Here is a 15,913-nt window from a genome sequence, read left to right as displayed (position 1 = left end):
GTGCCAGCCTCGCCCGCTCCAGCCTTGCCGTGTGTGCTGGCCTCACCCCTCCCGTTTCTTCCCCTCGGTCCCCCAGCAGCAGTGTTTTTATGAGTTTTTTTTTTATAGCGATTGGCACAGACATGGGGACCTAGAGCTGCAAACCCTCCCCCAAGGCCTCCCCAGGGCTTTCACCTTCCTGACTCCACGTGCAGGGCACTAAAGAGGCCCTTTGCAAGTCAGAGTGCGGTGAAGCACCTGAGGCAGCGGCAGGTCCCAGGCGCGGGGCTCCAGCACACATAGCCTGGCAGACAGGCCTGTGACCTTCTCTGGAAATCTGGTTCCCTCTCACTCTCCTGGTCTGCACATAGAGGTCTAGAAACCTGAGTCACCCTGACCTGAATTGGTTCTCTGGCAAATCTACTGGAAATTAACCTTTATTGATATTATGCTGCTTATAAAATAATAACATGCTTAATTATTGTACATTTAAAAACAGGCCAGACGGGGTGTGGCTGATGCCTGTAATCCCAGCACTTTAAGAGGCCAGGGTAGGCGGGTCACTTGAGTCCAAAAGTTCGAGACCAGCCTGGGCAACATGATGAAACCCCATCTCTAAAAGCATGCAGCTGGCATATAGACTTGCCCAAATGCAAGTGTTTATCCAGCCGTGTGTAAACGCTGCCCCTTTCCGGCCTTGTCTCCGATGCCGCATCATTGATTTAATCCTCTGTTGGATTTGGTGGCTTCCCAAGGACACAGCCTCACAGGGAGGCCATGCATCCCTTACGAATTCAGGTCGCAGGGCACACACGTTTTTCAGAATTTTGCTCCCATTGCTAGGTCTGTGTGTTCACAGCGCATGAGCTTGGCACAACCCTAGGTCTTCAGCCGCACCTTTTGTGAGAGGCAGAGAAGGTCCATCCTTCCCCTGCCAGGCCCTTGTGTCAGCACCCGTGGCCACCAGGGCCTTGCTGAGAATGGGCCCTCACTGGTCCATCTCACACCTGGGGCTGCATTGGGCACCAGCTGCAGGAAGCCCAGCCTGGCCTCACCACACGCTGCTGGCACCGTCTGGGCTGAGGCACGGGTGACAGATGACAGCTCTGATATGGGGGGAGGAGGCGAGGGCGTGCACGGGCTTCCTTCTCAGAAAGGTGTCACACTGAGTCGGCGTCCACCTTCCGTCCAGGGGCAGAACACACGTCCCTGCCACGAGAGCATCAGCCTGGGGCACGGCAGCAGCAGAGTGGCCAGGCATGGCATTGTTCCCTCTGGGACTGTGGCCCCTGCTCCTGGCCTGCTGGACCCGCCCTCCCGGTGAGTGTGTGCCGCTGCCTGCAGGGCGCTGGGGGTCAGAGCCCCAGTGTCCAGGACATTCCATGGGGGAGGGGGCCACGACACCACAGTGGTCCCGTCTGCTCCTTGCTGTGAATCCTGGGAGCCTCAGCTGGCGACCACAGAGGGCTGGGGTGTCCGCTGCGGGGCTCGTGAGTGGGCAGAGTGATCACAAACTTGTTTTCTGTGGGCCTTCCAAATGCATGTGGAAGGCTGGGACCTTCACTTCATTGAATTTCCTCAGAAAATGGTCCTTAGGCCGTTTTTGTTAACATTTTGTTCATTTTTGTTGATATTTAAGTTTGTTCATGTCATTGGTGACATCCAAATAATGTGCGAGAAAACTTGGGAAAATCAAGAGTAAGGTGCAAACTGGGCTGGAAGGTGAAAGTTAGATTTCTAACTTTGGACGTTCTGGGCATAAAGTACTCAAGGGTACCTTGCCATGACGCCTTTCCTATGTTCTTGTCCCCGAAGCTCCCGCTGCAGAGTCCCTGGCCCTGGTGAGGGGTGGAAACCGCTGCGAGGGCCTCCTGCAGGTGCAGTCCCTGGGGCAGCAGGGCCTGGTGTGTGGGGACCACTGGGGCCTGCGGGAGGCATCTGTGATTTGCAGGCAGCTGGGCTGCGGTCGTGCCCTCTATGTCCCCACGTATGTGGTGTGGCCCCAGGAGGCTCACCAGTCCTTGCTGCAGGGTGTGCAGTGCCAGGGTGTGGAGGCCTCGCTCTGGGACTGCTCCCTGGGGAAGTGGGGGTCAATTAACGGCTGTGAGTGTGAGTGCATCGGTGCAGTCCACTGCTCAGGTAGGATGGGTGCCCCGGGAGCCACTTCTGCCAGTCTGTGGCCCTGTCCCCACCCACGACCTTCACTTTGGGGAGGAGGGGTGTTGCCTGAGTCCCCCTGGGTGGAAGACAAGACCCTTCTTCCTGGGGTGCCTGTGACTCCAGTGCTGTGACCCTCAGACCCTCATGGCACTGTATGACCCCACATGTGTCCCCTCCAAAGGCCCAGACAGCACAGCACAATTGAGGGACATATTACACACCGAGGCCAGCCCTGGCCAGGATTCCAGCCCGAGTTCAGTCCTTTTGGGTTCAACTGACTCGTGGCAACCATCAAACACTGGGGGCCAGTGGTGACCACAGGACCTTGTGGGGTGAAGGGTCCTCTCTTCCTCCCCTGAGTGGCTGGCACGAGTGGAGGCACCGGCCTGGGGGCTCAGGCAGGTGTGGAGGCTGGTGCTGAGTGAGGTGCTCCCTCCGGCCCTCATCTCAGCTTTCTGCTCCTGTGGTCTCCCTTGTCGGGGCCCACTCAGGAGGCTCTGAGCTCCTGGATCTGCCCCAGATTTCAGCAGCCCTGTCCTGCTCAGGCTCTGGCTGGGACCCTGCCCTTTCCCCTCTGCTGGATTGTTGGTGGGAAGCAGAGGCTCAAAGTGGCATGTGTGAGGAGAGATGAGGGACATTGACACAGGCAAGGAGAGGCCACTGGCACCAGAGGGCCTTGGCCTGCAAACTCCAAGGCATGAGCTCCAGAACCAGACAGCTGGCCCTGTGTGGAGACCACTGTGGGGGTATGACCAGGGGCCTGGGATACTGGCCTGCAGGGCCCCTCAGAGAGGAGCAGATGGGCCGATCTCCTATGTGCTGTCCTCCCCACTTGATGGGCCCTCCCTGTGGGCAAGGCCCCAGAAGCCAGAGGGCATGGAGCTTGTCCTGCCATCTATGCAGGTGGCTTCTTGGGCACAGGGTGGTGGGGAGAGGGGACCTAAAGTGGGCAGGTACAGTCTCTGGCTGCCCCCTCTGGGGTCCTGGGCCCAAAAGAAAGGCCTCTGCTGCAGACCCCCACACACCTCATCCTCCAACAAAGGCCACTGCCTCAGTCCACACGTTAGGGGTGGGAGGACCACGCCCCAGCAGAACTGAAGTGGAACCAGAGTGGGCACCTGTGTGTGCAGGAGGAAAGCTGGCCTCCCTGGGGCTGCGTGGTGGAGGCAGCCCCTGTGCGGGGACCCCTGTGATCCGGATAACAGAAGGCCCTGTGATAAGCTGTGGTTTGCACCAGAAAGAGGCCAGCGTCTTCTGCAGAAGGCTGGGGTGTGGCCCAGCACTCCAGGCATCCAGGCCCCACCTCACAGGGCACCCAGGCTGGCTGGGCTCGAAAGTCATTTCCTGCCAGGGAACAGAGTCCAGCATCTTCAACTGCAGGTTCAACCTGAACTTCCTAGACCACTGTGACCTCCCAACAGACTCTGAGGTGGTGTGTGCAGGTAGGGACGCCCTTTCCTGAGAATCTCTGAGACGGGAGGTGTCCACTCAGCAGTGTGCAGGGACTGAGGGGATGGCCCTGGCCTACAGGGTGTGGGGGTCTTGTCTCCTGGGGCTTCAGCACCTGCCCAGCAAGGCCCCTATGCTGCTGCCCTCCTGTACCCCTGTCCTGGGGAGGGAGAGGGGCTGGTGGCCCAGGGGTCACCTGGGGAGATGGCTGACACTGATGGCAGCTCTTCCCTCAGGGCTCTGGCCAGGGTGTGGCTGGGCACTGGGCTTAAAACTGACCAGGTGGTTAAAGTGGCCTGCCAGGGTCCAGGTCCAAGCCTGGGAGTGGGCTCTATGACACAGATGTGGGGGCCCCAGGCCCTGGGATAGAGATCCTTGTTTGGGGTGGGGACTGTTGTTGCTGTCCGAATTCTGCCGGAGCCAGGACCCCAGGGAGATTGGCGGGTGGCAGAGGCCTCGGCCTGCACACCCCAGGACCTCTCCTGCCGCTTCAGAGCCCCAGGGGCCGGGCCAGCCCAGGTGGTCCTGGGTCCTCCTGCATCAGTCCTTTCCGTGGGGCCCGAGGGCAGCGGTCAGGTCGCTTCATCCCAGAGGCCTACACCGAGCCTGCCCCGTGCTCCAGTCCAGCGTCTGCCCCCAGGACACACCGAGGCCCGGCTGGTGGGCGGCGAGCACCCCTGCGCCGGGCGCCTGGAGGTGAGGCGGGGGCCCCTGACCTGGGGCACGTCCTCCAACGCGCCGACTGGGACCCGGCCAACGGGGCGCCACGATAAGTGCCGGGGAGCTGCAGTGCGGGGCGGCGGCGTCCACGCCCGAGGCGCCCGCTTCGGGGGGCCTCGGGGACCGTGTGGCACCCGAGCCTTCGCTGTGCGGAGGCCACGAGGTCCCCGCTGCTGTTCCCACACTGCCCGCCGGGCCGCGCGGAGCCAGTGCGGGCCCGGCGTACGCGGGGCTCCAGGTGGCACGGGAGAAAGTAAGGTCCGGCCCGGCGCGGGCCTCCGGGGGGCTGGGTCCCGGGCAGGGAGGATGGGGGCTGTGGGGGCGCGGACCCCGCCGCTCCTGGGACGGCGGACCCGGCGGCTCCGCGCTGGGGCCTGGCTGCTGGAACCCGAGGCCTGCCGCCCGGCCCGCCCCTTCCTCTCGCAGGTGTTTGTTGACCTGGAGCTGATCATCTTTGGAGGAATGTTTATTCAGGACCCTCTCCATGCGGACCCCGCACCCCTGTCGACGTATCGCTGGCAAACACTCCCCCGTTCCGTGGGGCGTTTCTCACTTCCGAGGATGCTCCTTCAGGCATCATCCAGATGCCTGAGAACTAGGAGCTTTGAGGAAGTCCTGTTTACCTATTTATTCCCTGTTTGTTGCTTGAACTTTTAGTGTCATGTCTAAGAATCCAGTCTCTAATCCAAGTCATGAAGACGACTCCTGTGGTTTTTTCTCAGCTGTACAGTTTCAGCTGTTATTTGGCCTTTAATTGACTTTGACGTGCATTTCGTATATGGTGTAAGGAAAGGGTTCCACTCATTCCTTTGCGTGCGGCGCCCAGTTGCCCATTTGTTGAAGACACTATTCTTTCCTTATGCTTTGAACGTATGTATTTATTGTTCTGAAATGACAAATAATAATTGTAGAGTGTGATGTCTCAGTACATATTTACTTTTGTGATGATTAGGTGATCTTTCCTATTGAATTTTCTTCACACCATGTGAAAATCCTTTGCCCCACATGGATACACTTATTTTGGGACATTCAATCTGTTCTGTTGACTTATATGTGTATTTTCATGCCGGTGGCATACTGTGTTGATTACCGTAGCTCTGTGGTAGTTTTGAAATAGGGAAATGAGTCCTGTAAGTTTTTCTTCTTCAGTATTGTTTTGGTTATTTAAGGTCCCTTGAAATTGCATCTGAATTTTAGGATCAGTTCTATCTCTGAACAAAAAAATGGTTGTTGGGATTTTGATAGGGATTTCACAGAATCTGTGGATTGGTTTGGGAGTATTGCCATCTTAACAATATTAAATCTTTCAATCTATGAACATAGGATGTCTTTGCATTTGTTTAGGTTTTCACTGATTGTTTTCAAAAATGTTTTGTATTTTTCAGTGTATAAGTCTGTCTTGGGCCTCCTTGGTAAACATTATTATTATTATTTCATTCTTTTTTAAATTGGCACATTTTGAACACATATTAATTGTACACATTTATGGAGTATAGTGCAGGGTTCCAGTGCATGTATATATTGTGTAATAATCAAATCAGGGAATTCAGCGTATCCATCACCTCAACATGATTGTGTCTCTGTGGTGAGGACATTCAAAATTCTCTCTTCTAGCTATTTTGAAATATATAGCACAATACAGTTAATTGTATCCACCTGCCTGCACTGTAGAACACCGAAGCTTCTCTCTCCTGTCTCTACCGTTTTACCAGTTGACCAGTCACCGCCATACCTCCTCCTCACTACACTCCCTGACTCTGGTAGCCCCCATTCTACTGTCTACTTCTATGAGATCAACTTTTCAAGATTCCATGTGCAAGTGGGATCCTCTGGTGTTTGTCTTTCTCTGACTTATTTCACCTAACATAATGTCTGCCAGGCCATCCACGTTGCTGCAAATGACAGGATTCCATTCTGTTTTTAAGACTGAAAAAGATTTCATTTTGTGTAATATATAGACCACATTTTCTCTACCCATTGATGAACATGGGTTAAGTCCATAGTTTGGCTATTGTGATTAGTGTTGCCATAAACATGGCGGTACAGATATCTCTTCAACTTACTGATTTTCTCTCATGTTGTCGATTGTTTCCTTTGCTGTATGGAAGGTTGTTAGTTTTTTGTAAACCCATTTGTCTATTTTTGCTTTTGTTGCCTGTGCTTTTCAGGTATTATCTGAAAAATCCTTGCTAGACCAATGTCCTGAGCACTTTCCCTGTTCTCTTCTAGTTGTCTCTATCGTTGTGGGTCTTTCATTTAAGTCTAATAAACCTTGAGTTGATTTTTGTATGTAGTTAGAGGTAGGGGTCTAGTTTCATTCTGCATGTGGATATCCAGTGTTCTCAGCACCATTTGTTGATGAGACTGTCCTTTTCCCAATGTGTATTCTTGGCACCTTCGTTAAAAATCAGGTGACTGTAAGTGCATGGATTTATTTATCTTCTGTCTTTGTTTCACTGGCCTATGTGTCTATTTTCATATCAAGTACCATGTTGTTTTGGTTACTATAGTTTTGTAGTATACTTTGGAATCCAGTAATGTGATGCCTTCAGCTTTGGTCTTTGCTCAGGATTGCTTTGAGTATTCTTGGGGTCTTCTTTTATTATTATTCATAGTTAGAATATAGAAATGCAACTATTTTTTATGCCCTCTTTTTTCCTGAAATTTCTTGTGGCTTTAAATAGTTTTTGGTGGATTCTGTAGGATTTTCTATATGTAAGATCATATACCTGTGAATACAGATAGTTTTCCTCTTCCTTTCCAATACAGATGCTTTTATTTCTTTTTTCTTGCCTAATTTCTCTGGCTAGAACTTGCAGTAGAATGTTGAGTAGAAATGGTGAAAAAGTGCATATTTGTCTTGTTCCTTATCTCAAGAGATAAGCTTTCAGTTTTTCTTCATTGAGTATGATGCTAATTGTGGGTTTTTAATAAATGTTCTTCAGCACATTGAGGAAGTTCCCTTCTGTTCTGGTTTGTTGAATGTTTTATCATGACAGTCTGTTGTATTTTGTCAAATGCTTGTTCTGCATCAATTGAAATTATCATGTTTTATTGTATTTATTTATTTTCTTTCCTTCATTCTAATAGTGAAGTGAAGCTACCTGGTGCTTGGCTTTTCTTTATTCAGAGGTTTTTGTTTACTGATTTATTTCCTTTACTTTTTATAGCTCTGTTGAGATTTTCTGTTCATTATTGGGTCAGTTTTGATAATTTGTGTATTTCTAGAAATCTGTTCATTTCATCTAAATTATCTAACTGGGGGGGTGAATACTATGAAATTAGTCAAGGTGTTAATTTACAGTTCTCTTTTATTTCTGTAGATTTCATACCAAGTACCCCCCACATTCATTTCTGATTTTGGTAATTTGAGTGTTCTCTCTTTTTTTTTTTTTTTTTTTTTTGAGGTGGAGTCTCACTCTGTCGCCCGGGCTGGAGTGCAGTGGCACGATCTCAGCTCACTGCAAGCTCCGCCTCCCAGGTTCACACCATTCTCCTGCCTCAGCCTCCCGAGTCATTGGGAGTATAGGCGCCCACCACCACTGGCTAATTTTTTTTTTTGTGTGTGTTTGTAGTAGAGACGCAGTTTCACCATGTTAGCCAGGTTGGTCTCAATCTCCTGACCTCGTGATCCACCCGCCTTGACCTCCCACCGTGCTGGGATTCCAGGCGTGAGCCACAACGCCCAGCTGGGTGTTCTCTTTTTCTATTGGTCAGTCTAGCTAAATGTTGTCACTTTTGTTGATCTCTTCACAGACTTAGCTTTTATTTTTGTTATTCTCTCTATTGTTTTTCATTCTATATTTCATTTAGTATCTCCTTCCTTCTGCTAGCTTCAGGTTTAGTTTATTCTTCCTTTTCTAGTTTTTTAAGGTGTAAATGCCATTATTGATTTGAGATATTTATTTTCTCCTAATATAGATGTTCGTTACTATAAAATTTTCTCTAAGCATTGCTTTCATTTCAATCCATACATTTTGTTATGTTGTGTTTTCACTTTCATTCATCCAAAAGTATTTTCTACTTTTCCTTGTGATTTCTTCCTTGACTTAATTGGTTGCTTATGAGTGTGTTCTATTTGTTAATTTCCCAGTTTCCCCTTTTAAATTTATTCCTAACTGCATTCCTTTATGGTCAGAGAAGATGCTTTTTATGATTTCAGTTCTTTAAAATTTATTCGGACTTGATTTATTCCTCAACATAGTGTCTACCCTGATGAACATTTCATGGACATGAGAGAAAAATGTGTATTTTGCTGACTTGAGCACAGTGTTTCACAGATGTCTGTGAGGTTTAATTGGTTTATAGTGTTCTTCCAGTGATTTCTTTCCTTATTAGCTGTATTCATAGATGGTCTATCCATTATTAAAAGTGAGATATTTTTGGTTCTAGTTATTATTTATAGTCATCTATTTCTGCCTTTAATTTGGTCAATTTTTTTCTTTATTACTTTTGGCTCTGTTATTAGCTGCACATATGCTTATATTTGTTGTATATTCTTTTGATGGACTGACCCTTTAATAAATATATAATCCTCTTCACTCTGTTATTAGCTGCACATATGCTTATATTTGTTGTATATTCTTTTGATGGACTGACCCTTTAATAAATATATAATCCTCTTCTTATCTCTCCTCACAATTTTTAACTTAAAGTCTGTCTTAGTCCATCTAGGCTGCTATAGAAAACACTGTAGACCGGGTAATTTGTAAATGACAGAAATGTGTGTCTCAGAGTTCTGGAGGCTGAGAAATCCAGGGTCAGGGAACCAGCAGATTCAGTGTCTGGAGGGACCTGTTCCTCATAGATGGGGCCTTCTTTGTGTCCTCACGTAATAGAGGAGCAAAAGAGGAAAAGGGATGACATTGCTCCCTGGAGCCCTTCATAAGGGCTAATGTCCTTCATGAGGATGGAGCCCTCATGGTTTAACCACCTCCAAAAGGCTTCACCTCTTAACACTGTTGCTTTTCAGATTCTGTCTCAGCATGAATTTTGGAGGAACATGAACATTCAAACTGTGACTAGGTCTATTTTGTCTGATATTTGTATAGCCGCTTCAGCTCTCTTTTGGTGACTATGTGCATGTATATCTTTTCCAAACTTTCACTTTTAACCTAATATGGTCTTTTGATCTGAAGTGACTTTATGAAGAGAGCACATTTTAAAACAATTTTTTAAAAACAATCCATTTTGTCCCTTCCTGCCTTTTATTTAGATGGTTTAATCCCTTTACATTTAAAGTAATTACCAATAAGGAGTATTCACTTCTGCTATTTTTCTATTTGTTTCATACATGTCTTATTTTTTTCTTCCTCAATTCCTCCATTACTGCCTTCTTTTGCATTTATTTGACATTTATAGTGCACCGTTTTCATTCCCTTCCCATTCTGTTTTTTATTTTTTGGTGTATTTCTTAGTTTTCTCTCTAGTGGTTCCCCTGGAGATCATAAGAAATATTTTAAATTTACAAACCTCTGGTTTGCACTAAAACCAACTTAGTTTCAATAGTATACAAAATCTCTGCTCTTATATTGTTATTGTCACTAATTCATCTTTACACATTGTTTGTCCATTAACATAAATGTATAATTTTGTTTCATACCTATTTTTTTAAAGCATGTATGAGCAAACAAAGGTATAACAAACCCTGAATACAATACTGTTGGCCTTTATATTTTCCTGTGTAATTATCCTGATCAGTGTTATTAGATTAATCATCAGGCTTTGATTTACTGTTTAGCGCCTTTATTTCAGCCTGAATTAAACCCTTTAGCATTCTTTGTAGGACAAGTCTACTAGCAATGAATTTCATCAGCTTTTGTTTAAAGTTCTCCTTCATTTTTAAGGATAGTTTTGCTAGATACAGAATTTTGGAGTGACCAGGGTTTTCCTTTCAGCACTTTAAATATACTACTCCACTGCTTTCTGGCTTCCATGGTTTCTGCTGAGAAATCAACTGTTGGTCTTACTGAGGATCCCTTGTACATGACCAGTCGCTTTTCTCTTGCTACTTTCAAGATTCTTCTCTTTATATTTGTCTTTTGAGAGTTTGATTTTAATGTGTCTCAGTGCAGGTATTTTTAAGTATAACCTACTTGAAGTTCATTGAGCGTCTTGGTTGCAGACTTATATCTTTCATCAAACTTGGAATTTTTTTACCATTATTTCTTCAAATATTTTTTCTTTCACTTTCTCCTCTCTCTCTTAAAAAACAATTTTTTTTTTTTGTTATTCTGTGGAAGAGCCAGTGTTCTCTCTTTCTGTGACTCTGATTATGCATCTCTTAGTATCCTTGATGGTGTCCCACAGGTCTTTTGGGATCTATTGATTTTTTTTTATTCTTTTTTCTTTCTGCTCCTCAGACTAGATAATCTGAATTGACTTATATTCAAGTTCATAGATTCTATCTTCTGCTTGCTCAAGGGATCTGCTGTTGAACCTTTTAGTGAATTTTTCATTTGTTATTTTTTTTAAGCTACAGAAAATCTACTCAATTCCTTTTATAATTTATATATTTTATCAATATTCCTTATTTGGTAAGATATCATTATCCTGGTTTCCTATAGCTTTTTGAGCATATTTAAGACAGTGTATTTAAAGTATTTGTCTAGTAAGTCTAATGACTTAGCATCTTCAAGGACAATTTGTATTTCCCTTTTCCCCCTATAAATGTGTCATAATTTATGGTTACTTTGCATGTCTCATCTTTTTTATTGGAAACTGGACATTTTGAATTATTATACTGTGGCAACTCTAGAAATCGCATTTTTCTCTATCACCAGGGTTGGTTGGTGCTGATTTTTTTTTTTCTTTGAGATGGAGTCTTGCTGTTTCATCTAGGCTGAAGTGTAGTAGCATGATCTTGGCTCACTGCAACCTCTGCCCCCTGTGTTCAAGCAGTTCTCCTGCCTCTGCCTCCCAAGTAGCTGGAATTACAGGCACCCACCACTAATTTTTATATTAGTAATTAGTAATAATTTTGTGCCTGGCTAATTTTTGTATTTTTAGTAGAGACAGGGTTTCACCATCTTGGCCAGACTGGTATTGAACTCCTGACCTCATGATCCACCCATCTTGGCCTCCCAGAGGGCTGGGATGACAGGCATGAACTACCGTGCCCTGTTTAATGACTTTTCTAAAGTCCTTTTGTAAAGACTCTTCGTTGCATGTGACCACTAGGGTCTCTTTTTTGTTGGTTAGTGGGGTTAGTGATTAGACATGTTTCCTTAAATGCCCATAGTAAAAAACAGACAAACAAGCACTCCCGACTCTTCCAGTCTTTGCATGTTAGCTCTTTGTTGGGGCACACCATCAATACTAAGGCATTATTCTTCACTCATTCCTTATGCAGAACCAAATTTGCCACTTCTTTCTTCCTTAAGTGTTTTCAAGTTGTTCCCAGATACTAGAATTTCAAAAAAGTTGGTTATGAGTTTTACCACCTAATCATTACATTAGAGGGAGATGGAGCTTTGGGGTTCCTTACTCTGCCACGTATACTGTTGTTGCTACTTACCCTCAGGCATTTCCTCTGAAGTGCAGGGTGTGGGGTATGTTTAACTAGGCTCACACCAAGAACCAGGTGCAGCAGCACGTGTGGGGCCTGGGGAGTGGGGCCAGGGGTGCTGCCCCCTTTCCCAGAGCTCTGGCTGGCAATGAGAAGCAGGATCTGAGAGGGTGTGTGGAGCTCTGTCTTGGTGCTCACTTCCTGCTTATTGGAGACAGCATTCAGCAGCTTCACCTTTATTAGCGTTCCCCTGTGTTGGATGCATTCCAGAGCACTGACAAAGTATATTTCCATAGTTTTCCCAACTTAATCACTGCCTAAGTGAACGGATGATGCCCTTCACTTTTTGATTTCTCAGGCAATATCGGTGACATCACTCGCCAAAGCTGTTTTCATGCCCTCAGTCTGTTTCCCCAAGTACTGGACTGTGTAACCAGGCTCAGGCTCACATGAAGGAAGGTGCAGACAGTGTCTGCCATGTGCGAGCCACACTGACTCCTCCTCTCCCCCAGAGTTCAGGCTGGTCAATGGCAGCAGCAGCTGTGAAGGCCGCGTGGAGCTCCAGGTGCAGGGGTCCTGGGCGCCCCTCTGTGCCACCCACTGGGACATAGCAGATGCCACCGTCCTCTGCCACCAGCTCAACTGTGGCAGTGCGGTGGCTACACCTCGAGGAGGCCATTTTGGGGACGGGGACGCTGCCATCTGGCCTGATGCATTTCACTGTGGGGGGACAGAACCCTACTTGTGGAATTGCCCAATAAGCACCCTGGGCGTCCCGGCCTGTGCCCCGGGAAACTCAGCCTCCGCAGTCTGCTCAGGTGGGTGCATCCAGGGCTGTGGAGGAGGAGGGTGAGTGAGAGGCATGGACAGAGGGGGTGGAGAGGGAGGGGCCCTGCTGTGGGGTGGTTCTGGGCCCCTCCCGCGGACACCCTGGGTCCCCTGTGCGTCCCCATCCCCAGGTCTGCCCCACGGCCTGCGGCTGAGGGAAGGACAGAGCCGCTGTGATGGCCGCGTGGAGGTCTCCCTGGAGGGCGTGTGGGGCCGCGTCCTGGACGATGCCTGGGACCTGCGCGGCGCGGACGTGGTGTGCCGGCAGCTCGGGTGCGGAGCGGCCGAACAAGCCTATGACGCACCTGCCCCCAGCCGCGGGTCGGTCCAGGTGTCGCTGAGCCGCGCGCGCTGTCTGGGCACCGAGACCCGCCTGACTCAGTGCAACGTGTCCGCGACCCTGCAGGAGCCCGCGGGAACCTCGCGGGACGCCGGCGTGGTGTGCTCTGGTGAGGGCAGAACCGCATCCCCAGGGGCCCGTCGCCGCGCGGTCCTGGGCGCCCTGACTCTGTCTCTCCACAGGGAGCCTCGGGGTGCGGCTGGCCGCGGGGCCGGGGCGCTGTGCGGGGCGCGTGGAGGTGCTGCACGGGGGCGCGTGGGGCACCGTGTGTGACGACGCCTGGGACCTGCAGGACGCGCACGTGGTCTGCAGGCAGCTGGGCTGTGGCCGTGCCCTGAGCGCCCTGGGGGCCGCACACTTCGGAGCCGGGGCAGGGCGCATCTGGCTGGACGAGCTGGGCTGCCAGGGCCACGAGTCTGCTCTGTGGCAGTGCCCGTCGGCGGGCTGGGGCCAGCACGACTGCAGGCACAAGGAGGACGCCGGCGTCTTCTGCTCAGGTCCTGCAGCCCTTCCACCTTGTCGTCCCCACCCACACTCCGAGCTGGGCCTTGCTGACTGGCCTCTCTCTCTGCAGAGTTCACGGATCTGAGGCTTCAGGACCACAGGCAGCCATGCGCAGGGCGGCTGGAAATTTTCTACAATGGGACCTGGGGTGGTGTCTGCCAGACCCTGAGTGCGGCCTCCCTTGAGGTCCTGTGTAGGCAGCTGGGCTGTGGGTCCCACGGGCAGCTGCAGGCCAGGACAGGAAGCTGGTCTGCTCCTGAGTTTCTCTGGGTGGGTTCCATCCAGTGCAGGGACAGGCATGACCGGTCCCTGTGGCAGTGCCCATCAGCCCCCTGGGACCAGCATTCATGCTCCAGTGGAGAGGAAGCGTGGGTCCTGTGCACAGGTGAGTGGGTGGGCCTGTGTGTGGGGGGAGTGGTGGTGGAGAGGGGCCTCTGAGGGGCCCCATACTGTGTCTGCGTGGGCCCTTTCCTGGGAGATGAAATGTCAGTTTCCCTTTTCCTTATTCTGCATGAGTCTGCCCTGTGCTGGTCCAGTCAAAGGTGGGGGGTCCCTGCGCTGAGGCTCTGGGCTGGGTGGGGAACATCTGGAGTCTTCCCAGACCCGGTGATCTCCCCCAGTGAGGGAAGCAGGACCTCTGCACTTCCCGGTATGGTCTGAGGACGTCCCACAGGGAGACGTCCCCCTTGGAAAAGTCTCCAGCACAGTTTGTGAAATCTGTAATCCCATGTGGAGATCCCTTGCTTAAACAGAGAGTTCTCTCTTTAGCCAGCAGAAATTGGTGTGTTGGGGAGACAGAGTAAAAAAGGAAATGAACAATGTTTTACATAATTTAGCTGCTGAGCTTGCAAATACAGAAACGGGTCCCCATTTCCTGTGCAGAAAAGGCAGGAGAAGTTCCTGAGGACCTTGGGGAGCCCCTCAACTGCTCCTCCTCGCTCGGCTGCCCAGGTACCCCTCTGTCCTTGTCCCTGTCCTCCTTCCCGTCCCGGTCCAGCCCCCGCAGTGACGGCAGCCCCTGTTCCAGAGGAGGGCGCGCTGCGCGTGCGCGGGGGCGAGGCCCGCTGCTCCGGGCGCGTGGAGCTCTGGCACGCGGGCTCCTGGGGCACCGTGTGTGACGACGGCTGGGACCTGGCGGACGCGGAGGTCGTGTGCCGCCAGCTGGGCTGTGGTCGGGCCGTCGCCGCCCTGGGGGCCGCCGCCTTTGGCCCTGGCTCCGGACCCGTGTGGCTGGACGAGGTGGGGTGCCGGGGCAGCGAGGCGTCCCTGCGGGGCTGCCCTGCGGAGCGGTGGGGACGCGGAGACTGCGCGCACAAGGAGGACGCGGGCGTGCGCTGCTTGGGTGAGTGGGGGCGGTGGAAAATGGGTAGGAGGCCGGCAGAGGCCGCTGGGAGGGAGTCCGTCTTGAGTGTTGCTTCCGTCACTTCGGTGGGCAGGAGAGCACGCCCAGGCTTCAGCGGGTTGGTTCCCACCCTGGGATTTTTCTGGGATAAGCTGATTTGCCGTGGAGGCCTGGTTGGGACATGCACCCCCTGGGGTTTCCCCCTAATCTTTTTTGGGAATTCCCTTTTGTTTATTCCAATTCTTGTTCATTTCGGGTATGTGTCACCTGGGTGTTGGCAGGTTCAGTTGTTCCCAAAGCCTGCACCTCATTCTGTTTGCAGAAAACAAACAGTTAACCACAGCGATGACCTTAGCAGAAATAGCAGCAGTGGGTAACTTTCCCTGAGCCGCCCCCATTCTCGGTGCTCTGGTCACCTCTTGTGACTTGCCCTGGCATCTGCTTGGGGGCCATGTTTTACCAAGGAAGGGGGCTGTCCCTGGAAAGCAGAACCCCCAGTGGACACTAGTCATTCTGGAGTGCTCTGCGGAGCAGCAAGCAGCAGATGCCCCCCAGCACTTCCGACTCGCAGGTCCCCCTGAGGGAGAGGGTGTGGCTGGGCCCTTGGAGCCACCCTGTCCTGCTGAGGGTGTGCAGGTCCCCGCTGGCCACTCTGCTGGCTCAAGACCTCTCCTTTCTCAGAGCCTGGCCCAGGCTCGCCGCTGCCTGCAGCGCCCTTCCAGACACTCTGGGTGGTCAGTGTCATCCTGGGAGCCCTTCTTGGTCTTCTCCTTCTGGGCCTCATGGCCTCTCTGATTCTGCCTCGAGTCACACAAGCCATGCAGAGGGGTAAGCGCGAGCCCACCCTGATCCCATCAGCTGGTGCGCGGGGGCAGGAGCAGCTCACAGCTCCAACCTGGTGTTGGGGTCCAGGCAGGCGGGGTGCTCCATAGATCAGGCCTATGCAGACCTACCCCTACAGTCCAGGGAACTGAGAAGCTGAAGAAAGAAACAGACAAATCCAGTTTCCTAGAAAGAAACACTTAAAAGGGACTTATGAAGACAAGCGATGTTGGTGCCTTTAGCTGAGACGGTGGATGCCCAT

The 15,913-nt window shown here is 50.7% G+C and overlaps 2 protein-coding genes across 2 annotated transcripts in view; both read left to right on the top strand.

Annotated features, from left to right (window-relative positions):
• Nucleotides 1-4,247, top strand: part of SCART1 (scavenger receptor family member expressed on T cells 1) — a 20,640-nt gene extending 16,393 nt beyond the window's left edge. The window contains exons 16-18 of the mRNA XM_017893791.1: nucleotides 1,172-1,299; nucleotides 1,795-2,118; nucleotides 3,270-4,247. Coding sequence (XP_017749280.1) covers nucleotides 1,172-1,299; nucleotides 1,795-2,118; nucleotides 3,270-3,601 — 784 coding nt within the window. The 3' untranslated portion in view covers nucleotides 3,602-4,247. The remainder of the gene's footprint in view (nucleotides 1-1,171; nucleotides 1,300-1,794; nucleotides 2,119-3,269) is intronic.
• Nucleotides 3,793-15,913, top strand: part of LOC108543358 (scavenger receptor cysteine-rich domain-containing protein SCART1-like) — a 14,226-nt gene continuing 2,105 nt past the window's right edge. The window contains exons 1-10 of the mRNA XM_017893789.1: nucleotides 3,793-3,898; nucleotides 4,013-4,817; nucleotides 11,950-12,005; nucleotides 12,253-12,633; nucleotides 12,775-13,092; nucleotides 13,166-13,480; nucleotides 13,558-13,872; nucleotides 14,370-14,438; nucleotides 14,515-14,829; nucleotides 15,511-15,657. Coding sequence (XP_017749278.1) covers nucleotides 3,793-3,898; nucleotides 4,013-4,817; nucleotides 11,950-12,005; nucleotides 12,253-12,633; nucleotides 12,775-13,092; nucleotides 13,166-13,480; nucleotides 13,558-13,872; nucleotides 14,370-14,438; nucleotides 14,515-14,829; nucleotides 15,511-15,657 — 2,827 coding nt within the window. The remainder of the gene's footprint in view (nucleotides 3,899-4,012; nucleotides 4,818-11,949; nucleotides 12,006-12,252; nucleotides 12,634-12,774; nucleotides 13,093-13,165; nucleotides 13,481-13,557; nucleotides 13,873-14,369; nucleotides 14,439-14,514; nucleotides 14,830-15,510; nucleotides 15,658-15,913) is intronic.

Source organism: Rhinopithecus bieti, unplaced genomic scaffold (genome assembly GCF_001698545.2).
Source record: "Rhinopithecus bieti isolate Rb0 unplaced genomic scaffold, ASM169854v2 scaffold_24263, whole genome shotgun sequence".
Lineage (NCBI taxonomy): Eukaryota > Metazoa > Chordata > Mammalia > Primates > Cercopithecidae > Rhinopithecus > Rhinopithecus bieti.
Note: the sequence above shows the minus strand (reverse complement) of the source record. Positions and strands in the feature narration are given on the sequence as shown.